This window comes from Fundulus heteroclitus, chromosome 6, assembly GCF_011125445.2.
Source record: "Fundulus heteroclitus isolate FHET01 chromosome 6, MU-UCD_Fhet_4.1, whole genome shotgun sequence".
NCBI lineage: Eukaryota > Metazoa > Chordata > Actinopteri > Cyprinodontiformes > Fundulidae > Fundulus > Fundulus heteroclitus.
Window position 1 is genome coordinate 12,342,995 of NC_046366.1, and position 23,430 is coordinate 12,366,424.

Consider the following 23,430-nt stretch of genomic DNA (forward strand, 5'->3'; position numbering starts at 1 on the left):
GAGGATGACCATCCGCGGCTGAAGACAGGGAGCTGCTCCAGCTCGCTGCGTGTTTAAGTGAACATGACTACACCTGACCTAATGTAGATCAGTTCTAGTCATGTACACATGCTGCTTCATTTCATTTTTTTCACTACCTGTAAAAATACATAAAATAATCAGTAAATTAATTTCCATTCCAACTATTTTTAATTGTATGTTTGTAGGTGTTGTCTATTTGTATAAGATGTGAATAGAAGTTATTTCTTTGTTTTAAACCACGTTAGTAACTGTTAATTTGTTGAATATGTTACACCTTCATTCTGTTCCAAAGTTAAAACATTTGTCTAAAATAAATATCTGTATTTTTTCATATATTGTTACTATTGTTTTCTTTCCCTCTTTCTTCTCTCGATTCTTCGTGTCCTCACTCAGAGGAAACTCACTTAGATAGGAAAAACATTTATAGAATTTATTTATAGATTTATTTATAGATTTTATATTAGGGCTGGACAATATATAAAAAAAGCATATTGATAAAAAAAATGCATATTGATCGATAGATAATTATCAAAAAGATTTAAAACCTGGCTCTTATAATATTGCTAAATGACTTACTTTTAATATATCACACACAAACACTCAATCCAAATTTAATTCTTATTTAACCAACATTTTTAATTATAACTGATTTTTTTTTTTTTTTATGAAAAATGACTTAACTTAAGAGACCTGGGTGATGTTATTAAATACTGACAAAGAATAAACTAAAGTGACCGGCGCTGTTAGAGAAAAACTTTATATCACGGATCATGAGTGGCGAGTAATTGTCTGAAGCCAGGTTTTTCAGCTGCAGAAAACAGCAGCATGTCCATCACTATGAAGCACGTTACTGCATGCGTGATGTCCTTACGCCGCCAGGACGCTTTGTCATTTTATCACAAAGAACGGAGCCCAGAAGCTGCTATACCTGCTTTGTTTTGGAAGAACTTCCATAAGATTCCTAAGAAGATGACGCGCAGCAGCGCGGGGCTGACACAGCTCGCGCTGCTGCGGTAGTGAGCGGCTTACGTGATGAAACAAGTTGGTTGCGTTACCAGACTTTGTTTTTACCGGTTCCTTGCAAATTTTACAGTTCACTGTGGTTTATTTCAGTCAGGCTGGCGAACAAGTAAAACCCCGTTTTGGGACAATTTCCTCCGCCGCTCCTTGCTGCGACATATTCCCGTGCTCTGTGTTGTGGTTTGAGAGGGCGGGGCTTTGTGACGGCGTGCCTGGGTCCGCGATTACGATTGGTCGAGAGGAAGCAGTGACTGTAGCATCAACTAATATAGGCTAAGAGGAAGGAAGGAAAACTGTCTCTATAACCAACTTTTATCGACCCTTTTTTCCCCTTATTGTGCCACACGTCTTTCGACTGATATATATTGTTATTAAATTATGGTCCAGCTCCATTTTATATGCTTCTGTCATTCTTTGGAGACATTTACAATTTATTCCAGCAATTATTGAGTTAATAAAGCAACACGCGTCAGCCTGATAAACACAAAACAAATAAATCACTCTATTTTTTAAAATTACGCACTAACTCTGTAAACAGGCCACGTAGGGAAGCTTAAAAGTATAATGTTCTCGCCTCAAACGATCTGAAAACGTACTTTTGAAAACCAGCAGCAGAAAAGGGAGTGTTTAACTTACCACTGTGAGTTCTGCGCTGTCTGGAATGAAGCTGCAGCCGCGGTGCATTCAGAGACGGTCAGTCTGAAGAGCGCATGCGCGGCTCCTATCGTCGCTCTCTGTGCTCTATTAACCAGCCTTGGAAACCGTGACGTCAGACCACTGTTGTGAATTCGTATTCTCAAAGAAAAAATCCGTATTCTCAAGCAGCCGCTGCTGTTTGTGTTCATAAAGAGTAAAGCACAAATTTAAACTTGAAATTTGTATTTATTAGTTATTGAAGTTGTAACTATTTAAACTGTATGTTGTATCTTTTGAATGCGATTTAAAATATTATGAGTTTACAAATGTTTTTTATGCACAACTTCTGACTAATATGGACACAACTATCCTTTTATGTACAAGTTTATTATGGAACCGCTTTTACCCCATACCTTCCCCTCTGTCCTGGTCTTTCTTTCCTGTTGCTCTATGTTTGTCTCTCTTGCCTCTGTTGCTTTGTGGTCACACTCATTTACACTGAAAACGATGCTTTCTGCCCCTCATTTGGGGATCTTATTGCCATTTTGATGAGTGTGCCACTCTGGGAGGTAAACACACAAAGCCGTTTTAAATGCCTCCCAGCATTAAATGCACATCCTTGTCTTGTGCTGTGGCGGCCTATAATTGCCAGATTTATATCTGTGCAGCAGATAAAAGAAGAAAAATTAGCAGGGTGGCAAGTTCTTTATCTATTTCTCATTTCTCTCCCCCCATCCTCACGCTTCCATGTTCCATTTCTCCTGTTTGAGGGTGAAATCGATGGAATGTATGAATCCCACCTATCTCTCTTCCCCCTGGTTAGGGAGAGTTGTGCATGACAGACATGGATAAGGCAGTGAAAGGAACGTTTCTGTTTTCATTTGTTCATTCAAAGCCAACTGTATTGCACAGCCAGTATACCATTCATTTCCACAACCCAAATAACACATCAATAATCAAGAGTGGTAACTAATTCTCGATCAAATCAAGAAACTGTGGAACCAGTGTGTTTGTAGACTTAACAGAGACTCTGTAACAGACTATGAATTGGGCTGGTGGTTTAGTGATTCTCAGCAAGGGACAATTGCCTTCACAGCTTTTGGAAAGAAGCTGTTTTTAAGTCTATTACTTTTTGATTTAATGTTCCTGAATCGTTTACCTAATGGAAGTGGGACAAATAGTGCATTGCCTGGGTGGGTAGGGTTTGAGGCAATCTGTCTGCCAGTTTTCTGGACTCTTGTAGCATAAACTGTGTCTAGGTCTTGTAGATGGTATCCCACGATCCCCTGTGCTGACCTCACCACCTGTGTTAAATCCTTCCTCTCCTGTGCCATGCAGCTCCCATACCACACTGCCACGCTGAAATACAAGAAGCTTTCAATTGTGACTCTGTAAAGGTTTATGAGCAGCTAAGTAGAAAGTCCAATCCGTTTCAGTTTCCTGAGAAAGAAGAGCTGTTGTTCGGCCTTCTTCATCAGGTGGGAGGTGTTCACAGTACAGGATTTGGGCTCAATTTATGCAGAACAAGTCCAAAGAAGGATCAGACACATCTACACTGATCCCACCCACCCAGGCAATGCACTGTTTGCACCTCACTCATCAGGTAAATGCTTCAGAAGCATTAAATCCAGAACTAATAAACTTAAGAACAGCTTCTTTTTAAGAGCTGTTAGGGCAATCGCCCCCTCCTGAGATGGTCCATCATATGTTACAATCAATCTACTGTGATTGCCACGGTTTCTCAGCAAAGAGCGATAGATATCCATCAGATGTTACAATCATATGTTACAATCCAATATGTTAAATATATTAATAAGTCCATCATATTGTGCCTATTTGCACACTCTTACTCTCAGGAATATCAAACTGCACATTTCTGTAAATGAAGCCTCAAAATCACTTCACATCACTTCCGTCCTTGTGATTCATCAAGGACGGACTAATCTATGTAACAGGACTCATATCACTCGCTATAAGTCTAATATCAGAACTCTTGAACTCTGATGCAAACCTTTTTATCTTTTGCAGGCGCTAATGTAAAAAAAATAGAAACAAAAATGATGAACAAAAACTGCAAATACTAATACTGCTGTGCATGAGTGCCATGTTACTTGCTAATTTTTGTTTTCCTTTTTCACCATGGTAACACATGACGACAATAAAGTCTTCTTTGATTCTTGGTCTACTCCATATATCCCCTGTTCTGAGGTCTAAGCTCAATTTAGACTCTATCCATCTATCCAAAGAACATTATTCCAGCCTTTATTCCACATCTACATCCTCACTGACATACTTCAGTCTGGCCTTCGTGTTTTTCTCCAAGACCGAAGGTTTTTTTTCTTGCACAGATCCCATGAAAGTTAGACTTGTGCAGTCTCTTGCTTATTATAAAGGCACATACTTTCACAACAACAGCCTTAAAAAGGCTACGCCTGACATTTTGGGTTTTTGGAGACTTCTTTAGCTATTTTGCAATCTGCTCTAAAGTTGAACTTGCTTGGACAGGCCAAACCTGGGCATTCTGGCAGTTGTTTTTCCCCTTGTTGAGTATTTTCTCAAACAGTGCATTGATTTATTTTGTATTCTTTTAAGAGCCATTTAAATCTCCTACCAGACTCATCAGCCACACTCTTCTTTCTGAAAGCCTTAGACAGACCTTTCGATCTTATCATGGTGTTCCCTCTCGCTCCAAGTCAGAGAGGGCAAACCTCCTTTAAAATGCAAAATAGTGATTTATAATAATATGCACCTGAGGTGACACACCGGTGTGCAATTGAACAATTTCAAGTGAGAACCATTGTGGAGGTATCATAATGAAATTCTTACCAAAAACAATTGTTTTACTATGCATAAAAGTTTTTTACAGTTGTTTTTTTTATAGTGCTTTTTATAGTGCTTTAATGTTTTTAAATTTAATATTCAAATGTCCAAATATATTAGAAAAAGTGACAAGCTTTTGTGGGTTATCCTAATTTATTGACAGGACTACACATAAAGTTAGACTCTTTTAAATTAGTCTTTTAAACGGCATTATGAACGTCCCAATCTGAACTTCAGCACTAAAGTTCTACTAAAGGCCACATCTACTCGTAATAATTGATTTTCTTTTGAAGCTTTCAGAGATAGACAGTTATAGTACGATCTTCCATTTTCACTTCTGTTAGACTGATGTTTTGTCAGCGGCCCATGTTGCCAAACAGCAATGCTAAAAATAAAATGTAAAGTTTACCTCCTTTTAAGAGATTTAACTGTGAAAGATGAAACAGAAAAAAAAGTCCTGTAGGACGCTAGAAGCAATCTATGACGTTTAGCCATATTTTTGTTTTGTATATAGGCTCCAAGTGTTCTCCTCAACACCAAACTGCACAAACAACATGGTTGCCTGTGCAATACTTGGACACACACACACACACCTCAAAGGAAAATTGATTGACTATTCAGTCTCAATACATCTCCCCTTCTGTTACTTAGCAACCAGAGCCTGGGAGGATATGGATGCTGGAGAAGTTAGACTTCTCTGCATTTTGCATTGATGAAGACATATGAGTAATGGGAATGACTTGCCTACTGTGATTTAAATTGCCCTAAAATTTAATTAAAAAAAAAAAAATCAAGAGTTAGATATGTTGTCAAGTCAGCTGTTACACAAACAAGGAATTTCCTTAAACATATCGGTGCATAAAAGAAAAAATTTAGAAGCAGAAATGAATAACTCATGACCCAGAACAGCCATACATTTCATATACTATATTCATATATACCTCCTAGAGATATATAAGTCAGACATATTATTATTTTTAGTGTTTCATTTTGCAGCAAAGACATTTTAGTTGTAGCCTCCTTCACATCAAAAGGCAGTAGTAGCTAGAACTTCCACTAATGCAAATGCAGCAGGCTTCCAAAAGTAAGCAGACCATAAATTAAAATAAGATCATTAGTTATAGAAAACTGATTAGACGTTTTTCCAGTGAAAAGGAATCTCTCCAGAAGTTTCACACAACATCTAAATAACCATGTTAAAATATGGAGGGCCTCATACAATAAAAAAATATTTTTATGAGCTGCACTAACAGCAAAAACCCATGTAACTGTGAAAATGTAATTGCCCACATTATAATTTGACAATACATAAACATAAAAACTAAATATAAACAACATTATAAATTAGTAGATTTTCAGAGATATCTGCTGATTACCTGAAACCTTTTGAAAAAATAAAAATGACATTTATGACAAAATATTTTTTTAGGCTGATATTCTGAATGCAGAATTTGTAGGTGTAAATCTGCACTTATTTATCGTTTTAAAGGCTACAAAGGGCATTACAAATACGATTAATGCAGCTAAGATCAAATGCTAAGATCAAATGCAATCAAATAAGTCATAGTCAATTGAATTAAATTGATAGTTATGGAAGATACAATAACTCCAGAAGGAAGATTTATATGTATGTATATATATATATATATATATATATATATATATATATATATATATATATATATATATATATATATATATAAAATAGGCTCTAAGTTTTCAGTTTTTTGTCACAACATGAAGCAGATGTTAACTTTTTATTTGAGATAATGTAATGCTGCTTGCTACTTCGCTCCAAATGAATGTTTCCAAAAGGGCAACCATTTACTTCTACAGTAGTTAACATAATCAAGAACTTGTTTCAACCAGTCTTATTTTAACTTTTTTATTAGCTTAGAAATCTAAGGAGTGAATGTCTTGTATTGTGTTGAGCAGTTCTTAACTTCCAGAGCTCATTCTCTTCTCCTTACTGCTCTGGAGGCTTTTGCACTTTGTCAAAGATGATCATACTCTTCATTCCACTTGTCCTTTTTTTTTTTTTTTTTTTTTTTTTTTTTTTTTTTTCTTTAGCAAGGAGGCCCAAATATTTTGTCTGTTACAGCCCCATGATTAAAAGCATCACACTGAAGGGGGAAAAAAACAAGAAATGCAAATACTTGCACGTCATAATGTTAATATAATTTACAGCAAACCTCGCTTACAATGCAACAATTTTAAGGTGAGATTTTCAGACGTGAAAACGCACATGGAAATGCAAGATACTTCCACAAAGAAGGGATTATTGTATATTTATGTAGGGCTCAACATTCACGGTAGATCAGCATAGATCAGAATACAGGGCCGAAGCTGTCTGACGCAACAAACCTCTAAAACTAAACCAACACCGCGCAGCACAACTCTATTACAGAAAAAAGGCGATAATAATAATAATTATAATTAATAATAATCAAAAACATTAACGATAACATGTGTACTGGTGAAAATATGAGTCGTTTTACCCCCTCTCTTTTCTTTTATGTGCGCTTGAGTTTGTAGATTAAAAAAAAACCTTGGAACTAAGAATTTAAGGCCTACAGACATTATTATCAGCTTTACTAAGAGCAGGAGGGAGCGGAGCCTTTACCGGCCTCCCGCTCTGCACATAATAACATCGCAGCTGACATTTATTTTTCCAGCGTATTCCTGATGTCCAACATCCATACAGGTCGGAGCCTAGCCGCTGAAACGATCCCTCACAAAATGCCTCGGTGTTTGGGAAACTGGCGGGCTGATCGAGGATCAATATATCGAAGGCTGCCGATCAATACCTGAACTTTGAGGGGAAACAGCTTCCAGCTTTATGAGAAGCGGAGACAAATGTTTTATTCGGACAGCCTTGTCATTTCTAGGCTGAAAATAAGCTGCTCTCTGTTGGAGTGAACAAAGTGATTCGATGAAAGTTAAATAGGAAAGCTTTGGTTTGGATAAATTAGTAATGTTAAGGGCGAGTTATAAAAAAAAAATCATTATTAAATATATAATTTTTTGTGAGTTAGTTCATTCCCGAAAAGAGCGGAGTTATAGCCTGAATGTGTGTGCGGGAATAAATTAAACCCGATGTGTTTTCACAGCCTGGAAAAACAAAAACAAAACAACAGTAAAAATACAGAGTTTGCGGCATAGGCTATAGCCAATAATATCGCATGCAGTGTTTACAGTAAATCTATTTTCAATATATAAATTACGATGACTTTGAATTAGCATTCCTGTTTTTTTGATGGTGGTTTAGTTTATTTTTGCGCCCCCGTCGGTTTAACTAACTCAATTAATTTTTACCTCTGTAAAAAAACGCAGATTTTTGTGTCTCTTTCTTTCTTACTCACATAGATGTTCGTTTTTGATGCCAACGTCCTTTACCTGGTCATATTGCAGGTGAAAGCAATTTTAAAAATAATTAGGAAAAAATCGCAATAAACGAGATTTAATGGCTCTGAAGTATTTATTTGTTTATTTTTTACATCCACGTTTGAGATCACCCCCCCCCCCCCCCCCCCCCCCCCCCACACACACACACACACCAAGCATTGAGATTAAACGGGCTCTATCTGCATGCCGGCCGCAGCTAAATGAGTCGGGCTTTGAATTGATAGGGAAATATATTTATGTTTTTATTATTGTAATATTAGCATGCACCGAAATTCAGAATTCGAGCCAAACTCCACACGTTGCCGTGAGGTGTTTTAGTTTCATGTGACATTTTCTTCCCTCTCATTGCTTCACAATATGAAACTATAATTTACAGATACATTAAATGCTTCCTCGAGATACAATCCTGTAAAATTAGTGACCTTGGCGCAAGCCGACCCAGCGGGCATGCGCTCCCATTGGTCCATAGAGTAGCGTCGGGGATCCTAACTTTGTGACCTCCTTCACCCTCTCCTCTCCTCTTCCCTCTCCTCCCCTCCCCGCTAAGCGGCCTGCGCCCCCGTCATTAATCTCTGTCAGTCAATACTTCGATCAGGTTTATCACTGAGCGCATAAATGCAAAACCATACAGTCCGTGGGAAAACAAAGCGTTTCTGTAAGGAACTCGAACAGACTGCATTAACAAAAAACACAACGAAAACAAAATGTATCAACAACAACAACAACAACAAAGTGTCAGAAAATATAGTCTGTAGGTGATGCGCGGGTGCAAAAAGTCTCATTGGCAAAAGTCATTTCAAAATTATACCGATACATAAAATAGGTGTACTGTCTACTCCAACACTCCTAGATGCATATTTGATTGTTTCGCAGCTTTTCGCGGCTCTGTGGGGGCAGTTTGTTAGGGATCCCTGCTCGTGCCCGTGCCAGGTTATAAACCCGCGGAGGCGCGCTCCCTTCCCTCTGATGCGCTCTCGGTGCGAGCGCTGTCGGACCGGAGATGCGATCCAGCCCTAGGAGAGCCGCCAAGCACACGAATGCGCGCAGAGCCCGTCGTCCCTGTGCACAACGGAAGCCCTATCCTCGCAGCTCCGGATCGATCGGCGAATTTTAATCGATGGATTTGTGTTCAAGCGGATTGATCGTTTTATTTCTCCGGGAGGGCTAAGAAAAGGGAGGCAGAGAGTGAACGCCAGTGAGAGTCCAGCCGGAGTGAGAGACAGAGGGGTGAGGGTGGGAGGGTGGGAGAAGGGAACATACGCTTCTTCAGCCATGGAGCTCACCATGGACAACTTGCACAGCGTCTCGTCGCATTCCCAACCGGGAGACCTCATGAGCTCCTCGCACGCGCGGCCGTCTCCATCCCCAAGCTCGACTCCCCGCAACCTGGTGTCGCACGCTCCCGGTGGGCGACCGGCCATGGTGTCCGGCATGGCCTCGCTCCTCGAGGGCTCTGGCGGGGACTACCGGACTGACCCATCCGCCTTGTCGGGACACCTCCATTCGTCCATCAGCATGTGCGAGACCGGGATGAGCCTTAGTAACACGTACACCACGCTGACCCCTCTGCAGCATCTACCTCCGATATCCACCGTGGCGGATAAGTTTCACCACCCGCACTCGCACCACCACCCCGCCGCCCACCAGCGACTGTCCGCCGGGAACGTCAGCGGGAGCTTCACGCTGATGCGGGAGGACCACCGGGGACTGGCGTCCATGGGCAACCTGTACAGTCACTACCCCAAAGAGATGTCCGTGGCCGGCATGGGTCACGGATCGCTGTCGCCGCTGTCCGGCGGGCTCGGTTCTCTGCACAACTCCCAGCAGCCGCTCTCCGCCTACGGCCCCGGCACGCACCTCTCCGCCGAAACCAAGATGCTCTCGCCGGTGTCCGGGTTCGAGTCTCACGCCTCCATGCTGTCCCGCAGCGACCAGGAGCACCTGGCCAGGAGTTTAGGGGGCCACGGCCACGGCTTGATCTCCAACCTCAACGGCATGCACCACCACCCGCACAGCCACCTCCATTCCCAGGCGAACGGCGCGGTGATGATGGCCGATCGGGAGAGGCACGGCCACGTCACCGGCCAGGGAGCGTCGGCGTCGGGCATCCAGGCGGAAGAGATCAACACCAAGGAGGTGGCTCAAAGGATAACGGCCGAGCTGAAGCGCTACTCTATCCCGCAGGCGATTTTTGCCCAGCGGATCTTGAGCCGCTCACAGGGCACCCTGTCGGACCTGCTGCGCAACCCCAAGCCGTGGAGTAAGCTCAAGTCGGGCCGGGAGACGTTCAGGAGGATGTGGAAGTGGCTGCAGGAGCCCGAGTTTCAGCGGATGTCTGCTCTGCGGCTGGCCGGTGAGACAATCGTTTCACAAACATCCACGTTTCACACCGAGCAGCTCCATCAAGGGACGCACCACACCGCAGCGTTGTTGTAAGCAGACACGCGTAGGTTGTTGCCACAGGTCCTGACAGAAACGTGCCTTTTGCTATTTCGTGCCTTTGTAGATTCGTCCGATTCGTGCCAAACCTGTGTGAAACGTATCGGTTTCGCCGTTTCGTACTTGTGTGATTTAGTCGTTTCGTGCGTAACTTTTCAGGTACGCAATGGGACGGCGTTCCCAAAATACACCTGAGTATGCTGTTGTCACGTGTTTCGCCATGTTGTTTGTTTTTGACAACCGGGGATTTAAAGTAACTTCGAATACCGAACCACTGTTTGTAAGGAAATTATTATTATTATAATAATCAGGGGGTATGACTCAAATTAAATGATTCCAGCAGCAGAGCGTAGCCTATTGTTCTTGTTGTTGGGTCTGAGCTCATTAATTCTGTAATTTTTCTAAAGAGGTGGATCAGCACCTAAAAGAAATGGGGTGTTCAGACAATCCTTCGAAGTAAAATTCAACTATATATGGAGATTTAAAACGTTTCATGACTACTTTCATCTGTGATTCATTAAAGTTATAGGTCCAATAACGAAAAGTGCAGTGATATTCCGTGCTTTATGTAGCTATATGGGTGGTTTGTTTGTTGGTATGAAATGGAAGGGACGAAACTGGAACTGTCAGGAAAATAAATACTGTCTAGAAATTCACACAATGTAGAAACAGACACAAGCATTTTGACTCCACTTAAACCTAACGTCTCACTTACCGATTTGAGGACACTGACATTTAGACGTGCCGCCGTAAAGTAAAATTCAATCTATATATTTATATATATTTTAATCGAAACATCTCATCCCAGGAGAATCACGGCAACATCCAAATGAATATACTCCCATGACGCCTGTTTCTCACCGCCAGGCGGTGGTGGGGCTACAGGGGCCAACTAGTTGCGCCGGCAGAAGCGGGGTGACCTCGGGCTGCCTGATCAATACGCCAGTTCCCACTCTCCTTTTTAAATGTGGCACACTGATCGATACCCGTATCACAGCGGAAAGACGTAATAACCGCACGGTCCGCTCCTGCTTCTCAAACAGCGGGGAAGTAAACACTCTAGGTTTATCAAAAGAGCAGGTAGATTACCCTCCAGGTCGTTATGGAGGATTTTTTTTTTTATCATACCGGGAAAGGTGCATCGCTGAGCCTGTTTTGTGGACAGAGTGAATCTAAAAGTATGAGCAGGGGGCGCATTCAGGAAGTTGTGAAACAGGTGGGATGGGGTCAGTGATGAGCTTGAGCTGGCACATAAAAATCTAAAAGCTATAACAAGATTTTAGTTTTATTGATTATTTTATGCTGCTAAATGTACATATATAGAGGCTTGGGGGAGGGGCAAGGATTCTGTGGGGTATTTCAAAATAGCAGGCTGATAAAATACATATACATATATATATATATATATATATATATATATATATATATATATATATATATATATATATATATATATATATATGAATTATCCATAGACGCATTATGCTCGAATGAAAAATATAAGAATGGCTGTCCCTCTGCACCGCCTTCCAGGGTCACTGGAAAGATTTAATTTTTCATTTAGAATGGTTTTACAATGACCCAAAAAAAGAGGTCTACGGTCTGAATCCAAGCCCAATCGTGACGCTATCCCCAGATTTATACTTCTAGGCAACCTTAAGCTGTTTGTGCGCACTGTTCTGATGAAATATTGATTGAAACCGGGGTTGGAATCTGTAACATGGACTACTCCTAAACAAGTAGAACCAGACAATATAGACGCTTTTTTGAAATGGAAACCCTCAAGGCGTGTAAAATTTATGGTTCAACGTGCCCTATTTTCCTGTAAAATCCACTAGCACTCCCTGAAATAACAATAGATAGATAGATAGATAGATAGATAGATAGATAGATAGATAGATAGATAGATAGATAGATAGATAGATAGATAGATAGATAGATAGATAGATAGATAGATAGATAGATAGATAGATAGATAGATAGATAGATAGATAGATATTTGTAGCTGAGGGTTTGAGTGTCATTAATAGTGTTGCTCTGTCCTTTCAGTGTTTGCCTGGCTTTGCACATAGGAGATCAATAAGGCCCTTTCCCCACCCCAACCCCCCTTTCTCTCCCACTCCCCAGTGCCCACCCTTTCTACAGCTCATGACAAAAATATCAGTAATCTTTCTCTGTTCAGCCCGGCAACAGGCAGGCAGGCCGTTCAGCTTGGGGAACTGACCTTAAGGCCATACAATCAGGAGGAATTCTTCAAGTCAAGCGATGTACAGAGGCATCTTTGCCCTCTCTTTTTATCGCCCATCAAATGTACTTGTGCTATGAAATATTGATGCAAGTGTTTGTCAGAGGAATCCGAATGGACCAAAATTGAAATGTACAAAACTTCTTTCAACCCGTCTTAAGTCCAAAAGTGAGAACAGCAAAACCGACGCGGTAAAAAACGAAGAAGAAGCTCCATGCAGGAGCCAGGAGATGCCATTGATTGAGAGAAGGCCGGCAGGTTTGGGCTTTGTGTGAACAGTCAGATAGAGGCAGGCTAGTGAAAGGATCAATACCAGCCTTAATAATTGATAAGTATAAGGGAGACGGAGGCAGGAGAGAGTGGAGGAAGAAAGAGAGAGGCATGAGAGTGGTGGAGAGAGAGCGCCTGTAACAGCATCTTCTTGGTAAGCAAAGTAAAATCTGTGGTTAACAGCCGAGGACCACACACACCAGTCCCACTTCCCAAACATCACAGCATGGGCTGTGTAAGTGGTTTTCAAAAAAAAATGCTGTTTACAACCCAAACATACTGAGAAATATCAATAGTACAAGCTTGACAGCAGCCAGCAGGGTGTAGACTTCCACTGCTGAATGAAGCTGCAGACAGGCTGCAGGATTCCAAGTAGCTCAGTGCAGGAAGGGGGATTTTTTTTTTTTTTTACCCAAATACTAGAAGATCAGATCGAAAGAGAATCTTACAGTAGACAAAGGGCATCAGAACATCTAGCTACCTATCGACACCTAGTAATGAGCGCTTTCTGCTCATGTCAGCGAATCCTCTGAGCAATCCAAGGTTGTGATGTCATTTAATTTTAAAGGTGGGTATGCTTTATGGGCTTTGTAATGCATCTTTATGGAGGCCTGGAGCGCATTTTCCTGAGCGCGCCATTCTCTGTGTGTTTGCGTGAGTTCCTCCACATGCACACGCGTGTGTGTGACTGGGTTATAGAGTGTGTCTGCACTATACATTGTTCAGGCTTATCTGACTCGCTCTGAATCGGTATTGATTTTCTCTCTTCTGCTCTCCTCAGCTCTCTCATATTCTTTCCCTCTTTCCTTCCTTCCTTCCTTCCTTCCCTCCCTCCCTACCTTTCTTCTTCTTCCTCTGGCACTAAACAAGCCTCCCAGCCTTAATTCACTTCTGCTCACATCCGTCTCTATAACAGACATTTTGCATATCCACTACTGACAAAGTGGAGTGAAATATGTTGATCCTCAGTTTGAAAGAGAGTGGGTCTAACAGAATTGTTACGTTTGGCTGGCGGTAAAAAATATATATATTTGTAATGTGTATTCAGGTATTTTCAAAATGAAACACATAGGTGTAATTCTGGTCAACTGCTTTGAAAAACAAAAGATGTATAGGATTGGAAAAACAATAAATATAAGACAAAAAACCATTTAGGATAACTTTTCTCACAAAAACAAACATCAGATCATTTAGAAACCAGATATGTATAAAGGAATTTCAAGGGTGCCAGTATGTTGGCTTACGTATTATTAAAATCAGGTTATGTGCTTTACAAGGCAATAATTAATTGTATTTTTAATTATCCTGTCAAAAAACTGTACTTAGCTAGGGACTTTCTGGTGTATTTAATGTGATCTATCTAAATAATTAATTTTTGATAAATTGATAATCATTCCTAAACTTCAGACAAACAATGGAAGTCTTTGTTGTTTTTAATTTGGTCCACATGACAGAGAGGACAGCTCCCTCTGTCCCACCTCCGCAATTTGGTGTTAAAAACCGTCACAGGGAACCCTTTTATATACTTTCGAATTGCAACTTTTAAAATGTAACATATTTATATGACGAGATACAGCTGAAGAAACATAAAGCTGCTTGCATATTGCACACTGTGCGCACGATTTTCGTGCGTAAAAGACCCATTGCCGGTGTGAAATAAGTCAAACAGTTTTAATGACCTTATGCTGTCAGGGTGAATAACATTTTTGTCTAGTCAAAAATAAATTGACAGTAAAAATAGCAAAGCTATGAAAGGGATCATATTGTATTTTTTTTTCTTTTATATTGTACGTGTTTCTTTGCTATGGTACATCAGGTCTCAAACAGGCCGCATTTACAAATATCTGAACGTCTTGGGAAGTGCTGCCTAATATTACCCAGAATGCCAAGTTTCATTAGACATTTTCCTTTTGTCTTAACAACGTCAAATTGTGTTTTGAAAAGTAAATAACTTAAAAAAAAAGTCTACATAAGGACAACGACTGATATCCATATGTGCTTGATAAAGTTGTCGAAGTCGACCCAAAGTCCGGCTTTTAAGGTTTATGTCTGGGCTAAATTTATAGGGCTTAGTCATATTGGATGGAAAAGTGGATTTTTGAACATATTTGTCCGGGGTTAATAATAATCCCAAATACTTCCCAATCTATAATCGCCATAAAAAAGACATGTCCACCGCGGGCGACCGTTTGCAAGAAAAAAAAATAGAGTTTAAAATTATAATAAATGTAAAACTAACTCGACCTGCTTTAGGGAATAATAGAAAAATATTATTCTGAAACCAAAAATAAAATTTATTCTTAACCTATCTTCAACCAGTTCGATCTCTATTTCCTGCAGATTACCTCCCTAATGTTTCTGAATGGTTCACAATACATGAAATCGCTTGTTTTGCGGTCATTTTCAAGCAAATTTAAATAAGTTTGTTTTCATAGTTTTTATTTATTTTGCCTTTTCTCAAATTTATATATATATATATATATATATATATATATATATATATATATATATATATATATATATATATATATATATATATATATATATATATATATATATCTATATATATATATATATATGACCTGTCCAGGGTGAACCCCGCCTCTCGCCCAGTGAACGCTGGAGATAGGCACCAGCAGCCCCCGCAACCCCATGAGGGATTAAGCGGTTTGGAAAATGGATGGATGGATGGATATATATATATATATATATATATATATATATATATATATATATATATATATATAAATTATTATTATTATTATTATCATGTTTTTTTTAAGCTGTGACATTTAAAAATGGCGATATGGGTCGTTAACAGAGCCGCGCAAATCTCCACAGAAGGTTTACAGCCTACAAGTCAATAACAGATGTGCCATAAAGCTGCCGATCACTCGTTTAAACACGGAAACACGAGATTTTCACAGAGAAACAAATGACAGCTTCCAGATAAACCAATTCCAATCAATTATCGGGGCTTAAGGGATGAAAGGACGGCGTGGCTTCCACCGCGGCTTTGCTGTGCGCTCTTTACGCGGCTCATATAGTGGTGGGGGAGAGGAGACACACTGATGCGTTTGAACTCCAGGCAATGAATAGGCCCATATGCACATGATCAATACAGTATCTGAGGGGGTGTGACAGAGAGTGATTGACACCAAACTGTTTCTCGCCCGCAGTAGTCCGTCCAGGGCGGGAGAGGGCCCGTCTCACCGCACACAAAGCCCGATCTCATCCGTCCGTCCAGGCGTCGACTAGCAGCAGCACGGTGCGGTTAGTTCACCGTCTGCCACACACGGCCCATCTACACACACATACACACTCACACACACACACTAACACACACCTTACTGATGCAAATTACACACAAGTAAATTACACCATATTGGCTTTCATTTCTGTTCAGTTGTCACTGACATCTTCAGGAGAAGCAGCCCATATCACGTGTGTTTCTGATCATGCAACATTTTAAAACATGCCAAAGGGGAGGAGTGTCTTCACATACATACATACATCTTCTGTCTGTGGTGTGATTCATGATCTTGACAAACTGCTAACAGTGACTTGTGATCAGAGGGAAATAATAAGAATCCTTTTACTTTTCTTTCCTGTTTGTAATTAGTTTTTTTTTTTAATGTAAAATTCACTTTAAGGAAATCAGTTGTTTGACCAAAGGTTTCTCACTCATGATTCACCATTTTGAAGAAGTGACTCTGATGTAAATAACAGCTCCGCACATTAGTGAAGCGAATGAATAATTTTCTTTAACATAATTTCCAGCAACCTAAAGCCCAAAACAATGTAGGATAGGATAGATAATACTTCTTGAATATTTTTTTTTATTCTTGTTCATTTCCTCTTCATTCTCTTCTTCTTGTTATTAGTGTTACATAAGGTTTGCTGTGCAAACTTTCAACTAAAGTTGTTTTCAAAAGAAAATGCTAATTTTCCTATATCAGTTCAGTTAATTTCAATTCAATTTTATTCATACAGCACCAATTCACAACATGTCATCTCAACGCCCTTTACAAAGTCAAATTCAATCAAATCATATGGATTGGTCAAAAGGTTTCATATAAGGAAATCCAGCAGATTGCATCAAGTTTTGACAAGCAGCATTCGCTCCTCCTGAAAGAGCATATAGCCACATAGGGCCAGTTGTCTGCATTGTCCATGGCTTTGCAGCAATCCCTCATACAGAGCATGCATGTAGCGACAGTAGAGAGGAAAACTTCCCTATAACTGGAAGAAAACTGAATCAAATTTCAAGAAGTGTTAAGAAATTTTAAGAGTCTGACTCATAGTAACAAACAAGTTTTGGAGACAATCCTATCTCCTAACAATTTAACATATAATATTTAGACCACAAAAGCTCACCTCAAGGCCTAAGCTTCACAAATTTCTCATATGCCAATATAAAAAAAACATATTTACATATCAACATGTTTTCTGTAAATTTCTTATTAGCATTACATTGTGTTTGATCTGTCTGTCTGTCTGTCTGTCTGTCTGCATAGATAGATAGATAGATAGATAGATAGATAGATAGATAGATAGATAGATAGATAGATAGATAGATAGATAGATATAGAGATATGTACATAGATACATAGATTAGATAGATAGATTTAACTTAGAGGTGCATCCAAATCAGCTGGCTAGATGGGAACAATTTACAATCTGGCATGCCAAAACCACAACCCACACTATGAAGAACAAAAATGGAATATGCCTATGATATAACTAAATAAATAGAATGTTGAAACTCACTTGTCTTCTTTATTAGATTGTTAATTTCATACATTAAATGTAATAATTTATACACATTTCTATAATGCAACACAAAAGTTTACCAAGACACAAGACTCTGTCTTGGCTGGTTGGGGTGGGGGTTTCAGTGGTCGGCCCAGCAAAATTATTTGTCACTGTCCCCAGAATAGCGGGTCCGCTCACTCATTATTGTGGTTTTATGTAACCAGTTAGTTGCAGACTTAAAAGATGAAAGGTCACCCAGTATACACCTGACAATTTTAATCATCATCCCTCTCACTGGATGCAAATAAACGTCTTATGGCTGTTTAAGGTCGGGAACACCTTAGAGCTCTCCATTCTGCCCATTATCAATCTGGGACTGCTCCACTTAAATCAGTTTGGGGAAAGGAGGGACAAACAGCAAAACACTCCAAGATGATTGGGTGAAATGACACTTAGTGCCCGCCTACCAAAGGTTTGTTTTAGCCAATCACGGTATTGAATTAAAGCGTAAGTAGCAGGCATTATGAGAAACCACAAGTAGGTAGGCTAGTAAAGGCGCTTCTTGCTGTTCTGCTATCAAAGAAGAAATAGTAGATTCTTACAAAACAGACGTGACAGTAGCAGCTACGCGTGCGTCCTCTTGCGCTGCTTATGTTTGTTTTGGTTCGGCTGTGGGTCAGCCGATCTTGCTTTCGTCGCACCAGTATGTCCCGCCTTAAACCATAATACTGCAACGTGATTGGCCCAAACCGTTTTTGGTTCGGACACAAACGGTTGAAGCGGGAGCAGCACAAGAAATTGTCGTGTGTTTGTGAATCTTGCAGGCAAGGTTACCTTATCTTTATTCTGCCTCAAAAAAAACAAGTGGAAAATATTACTTTATTGACCCCAACAACTTTTCAACCATATTTAGACACCAGTAAAAGTCTCTGGTTGATTTCTTATCACCTTCCACTTCCTACCACAATTCCTCATTGTTTGGACAATGTTTTTATTATCCTTTTTTTTGGGGGGGGGGGGGGGGGGGGGGTATTGTTTGCTTAATAGGCACAAGCTGAGTGATGAGTAGATCAGTAGGAGCTTGTGACTAGACTGAAGAGGCTATGGCCTGATAATCTTTGGCATTGTTGACACTTGACCATTACAACATGAGCAAGAGCCACTTGAGACTGCCTCTTGTCTCTTCAACACAGCTGATTTGGTAACAAGGCAGCTAAAGATAGCCTATAACTGTTTGGTTCCTGTCTCAAGAGAGGTCCCTCTAATGAGCTGCCGCCGTCAACCCTTTGGTCCTATCCACTGCTCGCTCAGAGGCTGAAAGAGTCTCATTTGAAATGGAACCTATTGATTATCTGAAATATGCTCTGACTAGCCCCCAATGTTGTGCTAAGTCTGGAGTTTGGCTTAGTTATGAACATAGCTGCGGTGTTAGCTCCCGCCACCGGCCTCTGAGCTGCTCTCATTGGCTCGCAGAGGAGAACCCGGGTGGTGTTGGCATTGTAGAATGGCCCGTAGCCCAATTTGTTCACAAACAGGCATTACATATTAAATTATCACTATATTAGCACTTGAATTCAGTCATTACATTAGGGGAGTATTGAGTTTGGTTTCAGACAGCACTTAGGGAGAGCCTGCAGGAAATTCTGGCGCGGCCGGGCCCGAACCAATTGAATAAACGTTCCATGAAACGGTTCTGAAGTGAGGATCAATCAATATGGGGGGCTATCAATCTGGGGGCAAATTAAAACAATTGAGGAAAAAACAACCCGAGGAAAACAGTCAAGCAGGAGGCTCCAACATACAGGGAAACACACAGCTGCTTCCTGCTGAGGAGGAATATTTCTTTATTATGCTTCGCTTGAACAAAAGCAAACACACACACACACACCGGTATGCATGTGCACATTCACATTGATCTCTGTCTCGCAGTCAAATCTGTTTTCTGCCGTTGTCTTAACCCGCTGTAAAGCCATCAATCATTTGCATACACCACCTCCACACTGCGGCCAGGCTCACTTCTTTTCCCCTTTAACCCTCTCCTCATTTCCTCTGCTCCCCATGAGCTCACAAGCACCCAAACCTGGGATCCATCCTCGTCCTCTCAGGCTTAACTCCATCTCCTGTTAACATTTCATATATATAGCCTATATATATATTTTTTTTCCTCTTCATTTTAATAACCAGTGGCTCGTTTGAGAGCTCCCAGGCTGGATGGCTGCCACTCTTTTCCCGCCTCACCTCCTTTGTTTCTCCACAGATAAACAATTTCTTCTCATCTGTCTGTCACAAAGGCGCGCCCACGTACGCGCAACCCCCCCCCCCCCCTCACCTTCACACACACACACACACACACACACACACACACACACACACACACACACACACACACACACACACACACACGCACGCACTTTCATGCACCTCGCTCTGGCAGATCGATGCGGATCGATCGGGTGGGGAAGGGAGCCCTGATTACTGGACCACGTGCTCAGGAGAAAACCGCGGAAAATCGATCATTGCAGCTTTTTAGGGCAGCAGAACAGAACAGACTCCCTCCAGTCTCCACAGCCAGAGCCGAGCGCCGCTCTACTGACGGTGCATCCAGGCAGCGCGGCACTTGGCTTCTCTTTGTCAGCATTTCACATCACGCTCCTCCGGTTTCAGCAAGACGGACACACGATCAAAACCCTCCAGACGGATCCATAATCTCTCTCCTGAAAGAAAGGGTTCACTTTGTTTTGGGTGGACAGAAATGACAGATGCAGAATTTATCCGTCCTTCAACTGTTTGCTGCTCAAAAAGTGAAACTAGTATTTTATATAATTTATCATGAAAGCATCAGCTTATTACAATGTATTCTTTTTAAAGTCTCCTGGTACATGGCTGGACTGACTTTGGACTTGATAAAACACAGTAGACCATCACCACCTGAAAACATCCCAAATCTTCACTGACTGTGGAAACTTGGACCTCAAACAATATGGTTCGGTTGGATAAGATGCTTCTGATCTCGTTGCAGGCTGAAGTGGCTCAGCATCAGGAATGTCTTGCACCCCTCTGTCCTACATATGTCTATATAGTCTGGTTCTTGAAGCACTGATTCCAACTCCAATCCATGTCTTGTTTTTTTTTTTTCTTGAACGGGCACAATTTCTAACACTGTTTTTTTTCCACTCAACTTTCCATTAATGTGCTCAGATATAGCTTTTGGTAGATATACCACTCTGCGGAAAACCAGTTTCTTTACCAAAGATGTCTTGTGGCCTGCCCTCCCTGTGGATGGCGCCACTGACTGTCTGCTGGGAAGGCTGCAAACGTTGTAGTCTTTCCCGATGGTTGTGTTTATAATAGACTTATTGGTGTTTCGTAATACTCTCATAAACTGAATCTTGGATTTTCATTAGCTGTAAACCATAATCATCAAACTCTTGAAAGGCATGTGGACTGAAGACGAGCACCAGTACCAGACAAGTGACAATTTAGTAATTTAGTGAGACAGACCCATAGACTAAAAATGATTTCCCCTTTTTTAACTGCAGGGACTTTCCGCCATTACCTGGGCGTTTTGCCACAAATTCACTGAAAGTGATTCCAAGATTTTAGTGTAAAATTTTCTAACATCATATCATGATAAAGCTGGTGATTTACACCCACACCCACACCTGGCAGAAAGACCTTTAAGAAAATGTTGTTGCTTTAAGGGCTGTTCATGTTCTAGTTAACAACAAGAAAAAGTCATGACTTTGATGGTGACTGCCTCCCCTAGAGCACTGTTTTCATAGCTTTTGTTGCCATTGCACTTTAAATAATGATGCATTAAAGATATATGCATCATTAACAGGAGATAAGGATCCATTTAGATCAACATTCTCACTAATCTTACCCATAAAAGAGCCAGACGGTCTGTCTGAGGGCCATCTATGAGCTTTATTTTGTATGTAGGACCTAATTCCCTTTTAAATCTCACTTCAGGTAAATGAGAAGCTAAGAAGACCAAACTGGAAACCATGGAATCTATTCATTGATATATTTCTATCTTCAGTGTCTTTCATCCGTGGTTCAGTTTAATTTGTGAAATTTGGAAATAGTCAATTATAAAATATTGTGGCTTCATTTTGAAAGGCCACCACAATACTTACCTCAAGACAGGTTTACTTTTAATCAATCAATCAATCAATCAATCAATCAATCAATCAATCAATCAATCAATCAATCAATCAATCAATCAATCAATCAATCAATCAATCAAAATGTATTTATATAGCACTTTACAACAAACAGCAAGCATCTTATAAGTACTTATACGTCAAAATGAGTAAAATCACATCATACAATGGAAAGAGAGAACACAATAAAATCAAAAAGGTTACAAAGAAACAAAATATTGAATTTGTCACAACACTGCTACGTATTAAAAGCCAGCCTGAACAGATATGTCTTGAGTTTGGACCTAAAAAGAGCAATATCTGTAACAGTGCGAATATCGGGGGGTAACTTGTTCCAGAGTCTTAGGGCAGCAACTGCAAAAGCCTGATCACCCCACGGTTTACACCTTGACCTTGGGACTTCTAAAACCGACTGATTTGAAGACCACAGTGAAGTTAAAATTTCAAACAAATAGACCATTTAAAGCTTTTAAAAACAAACAATAAAATTTTAAAATCTATTCTAAGACACACTGGGAGCCAATGCAGGGTGTAGAGAACGAGAGTGATGTGATTGGTAATGTGGAGTATATAATCTATGAAATGATTAGAATCTTATTTTATAGAGTCTCTGTAACTTTTATTTTAAATGGCCAAATAAATTGCTTGTTGATCACTGGTTTTGGTCACTGGAAATTTGAAACCTTCTCTTTAGCGCAGCAGATTGCTGAAGCGAACTTGCACTTGGTGGTACAAGCGCATAATTTGGTACACATGTGCTCCAGGACCCATTCTCACAGAAAAGTACATTGCATATGTCAAAAAACAAAATTGCTGCCATTTTTCAAGATGGCCACCATTTGAAATGGTTTTAAACAGTGTCTGGGCTAGATTTTAATGGAATAATGCGATTCCGATCCTCTGTACGTCAAAATATATGTTTGAACAAAAATTTCAATTCTGCATTTACCAAACAGTAATTATTGAAAACTAGGATGATATGGTAGGAATTACATGACGAAACACTCTCTTAGCTATGCTTTTAATTTTAATGTTGTTATCCAGTATAGATACCTGTACAGTTACTGTAGCACTGTGTATGTTGCATTTCATCAGTAAAAGAAGATGCGGTATTACCAATATGAGAGGCTGGTGCAAAAGACATATGATCGCCCTTTTCCTGGTATGTAGGATGATGTCAATTTCCTGTCTGCATTTTTATAAAAAATGTGAAGAATATAGCAAATTATTTTTCTTTTGATTCGTGTGGTGGATTTATCAGTCATTTAGTCCTCATATTTGCATGCACACATCTGGTATGTATGCTTGAGGCCGAAGCGATAGCATTGCACCACCCTCGGCATGCGGTTTTGCAGCTACATTTTGTCAACTGCTGATAACTCTGGAAGGGTTGTACAATAGACTTGCCAGATCTCACCAACTTTCTGCCACTCCCAGTTGTCAGGGCTTTCCGTTTATATTTTGCACACTTCGGTCAATATTCCCTAAGAATCTTTCTTGATGGTACAAGCACCAAATTTGTGATCATTTTGTAAGACAGCTTCGAAAATACTGATTTTGAATCAAGCAATGGCCTCCATCCATCAAACAAAATGTGTGTTTTTTTTTCAGTCAAAATGCATCTTATTCAACATTTGTATCAATAGCATGTTT

The 23,430-nt window shown here is 40.3% G+C and overlaps 1 protein-coding gene across 1 annotated transcript in view; it reads left to right on the plus strand.

Moving 5' to 3' along the window:
• The first annotated feature begins 8,752 nt into the window (after positions 1–8,752).
• Positions 8,753–23,430, plus strand: part of onecut3b (one cut homeobox 3b) — a 21,869-nt gene continuing 7,191 nt past the window's right edge. The window contains exons 1-3 of the mRNA XM_036137765.1: positions 8,753–10,255; positions 16,036–16,226; positions 18,436–18,440. Of these exons, the coding sequence (XP_035993658.1) occupies positions 9,175–10,255; positions 16,036–16,226; positions 18,436–18,440 (1,277 nt within the window). The 5' untranslated portion in view covers positions 8,753–9,174. The remainder of the gene's footprint in view (positions 10,256–16,035; positions 16,227–18,435; positions 18,441–23,430) is intronic.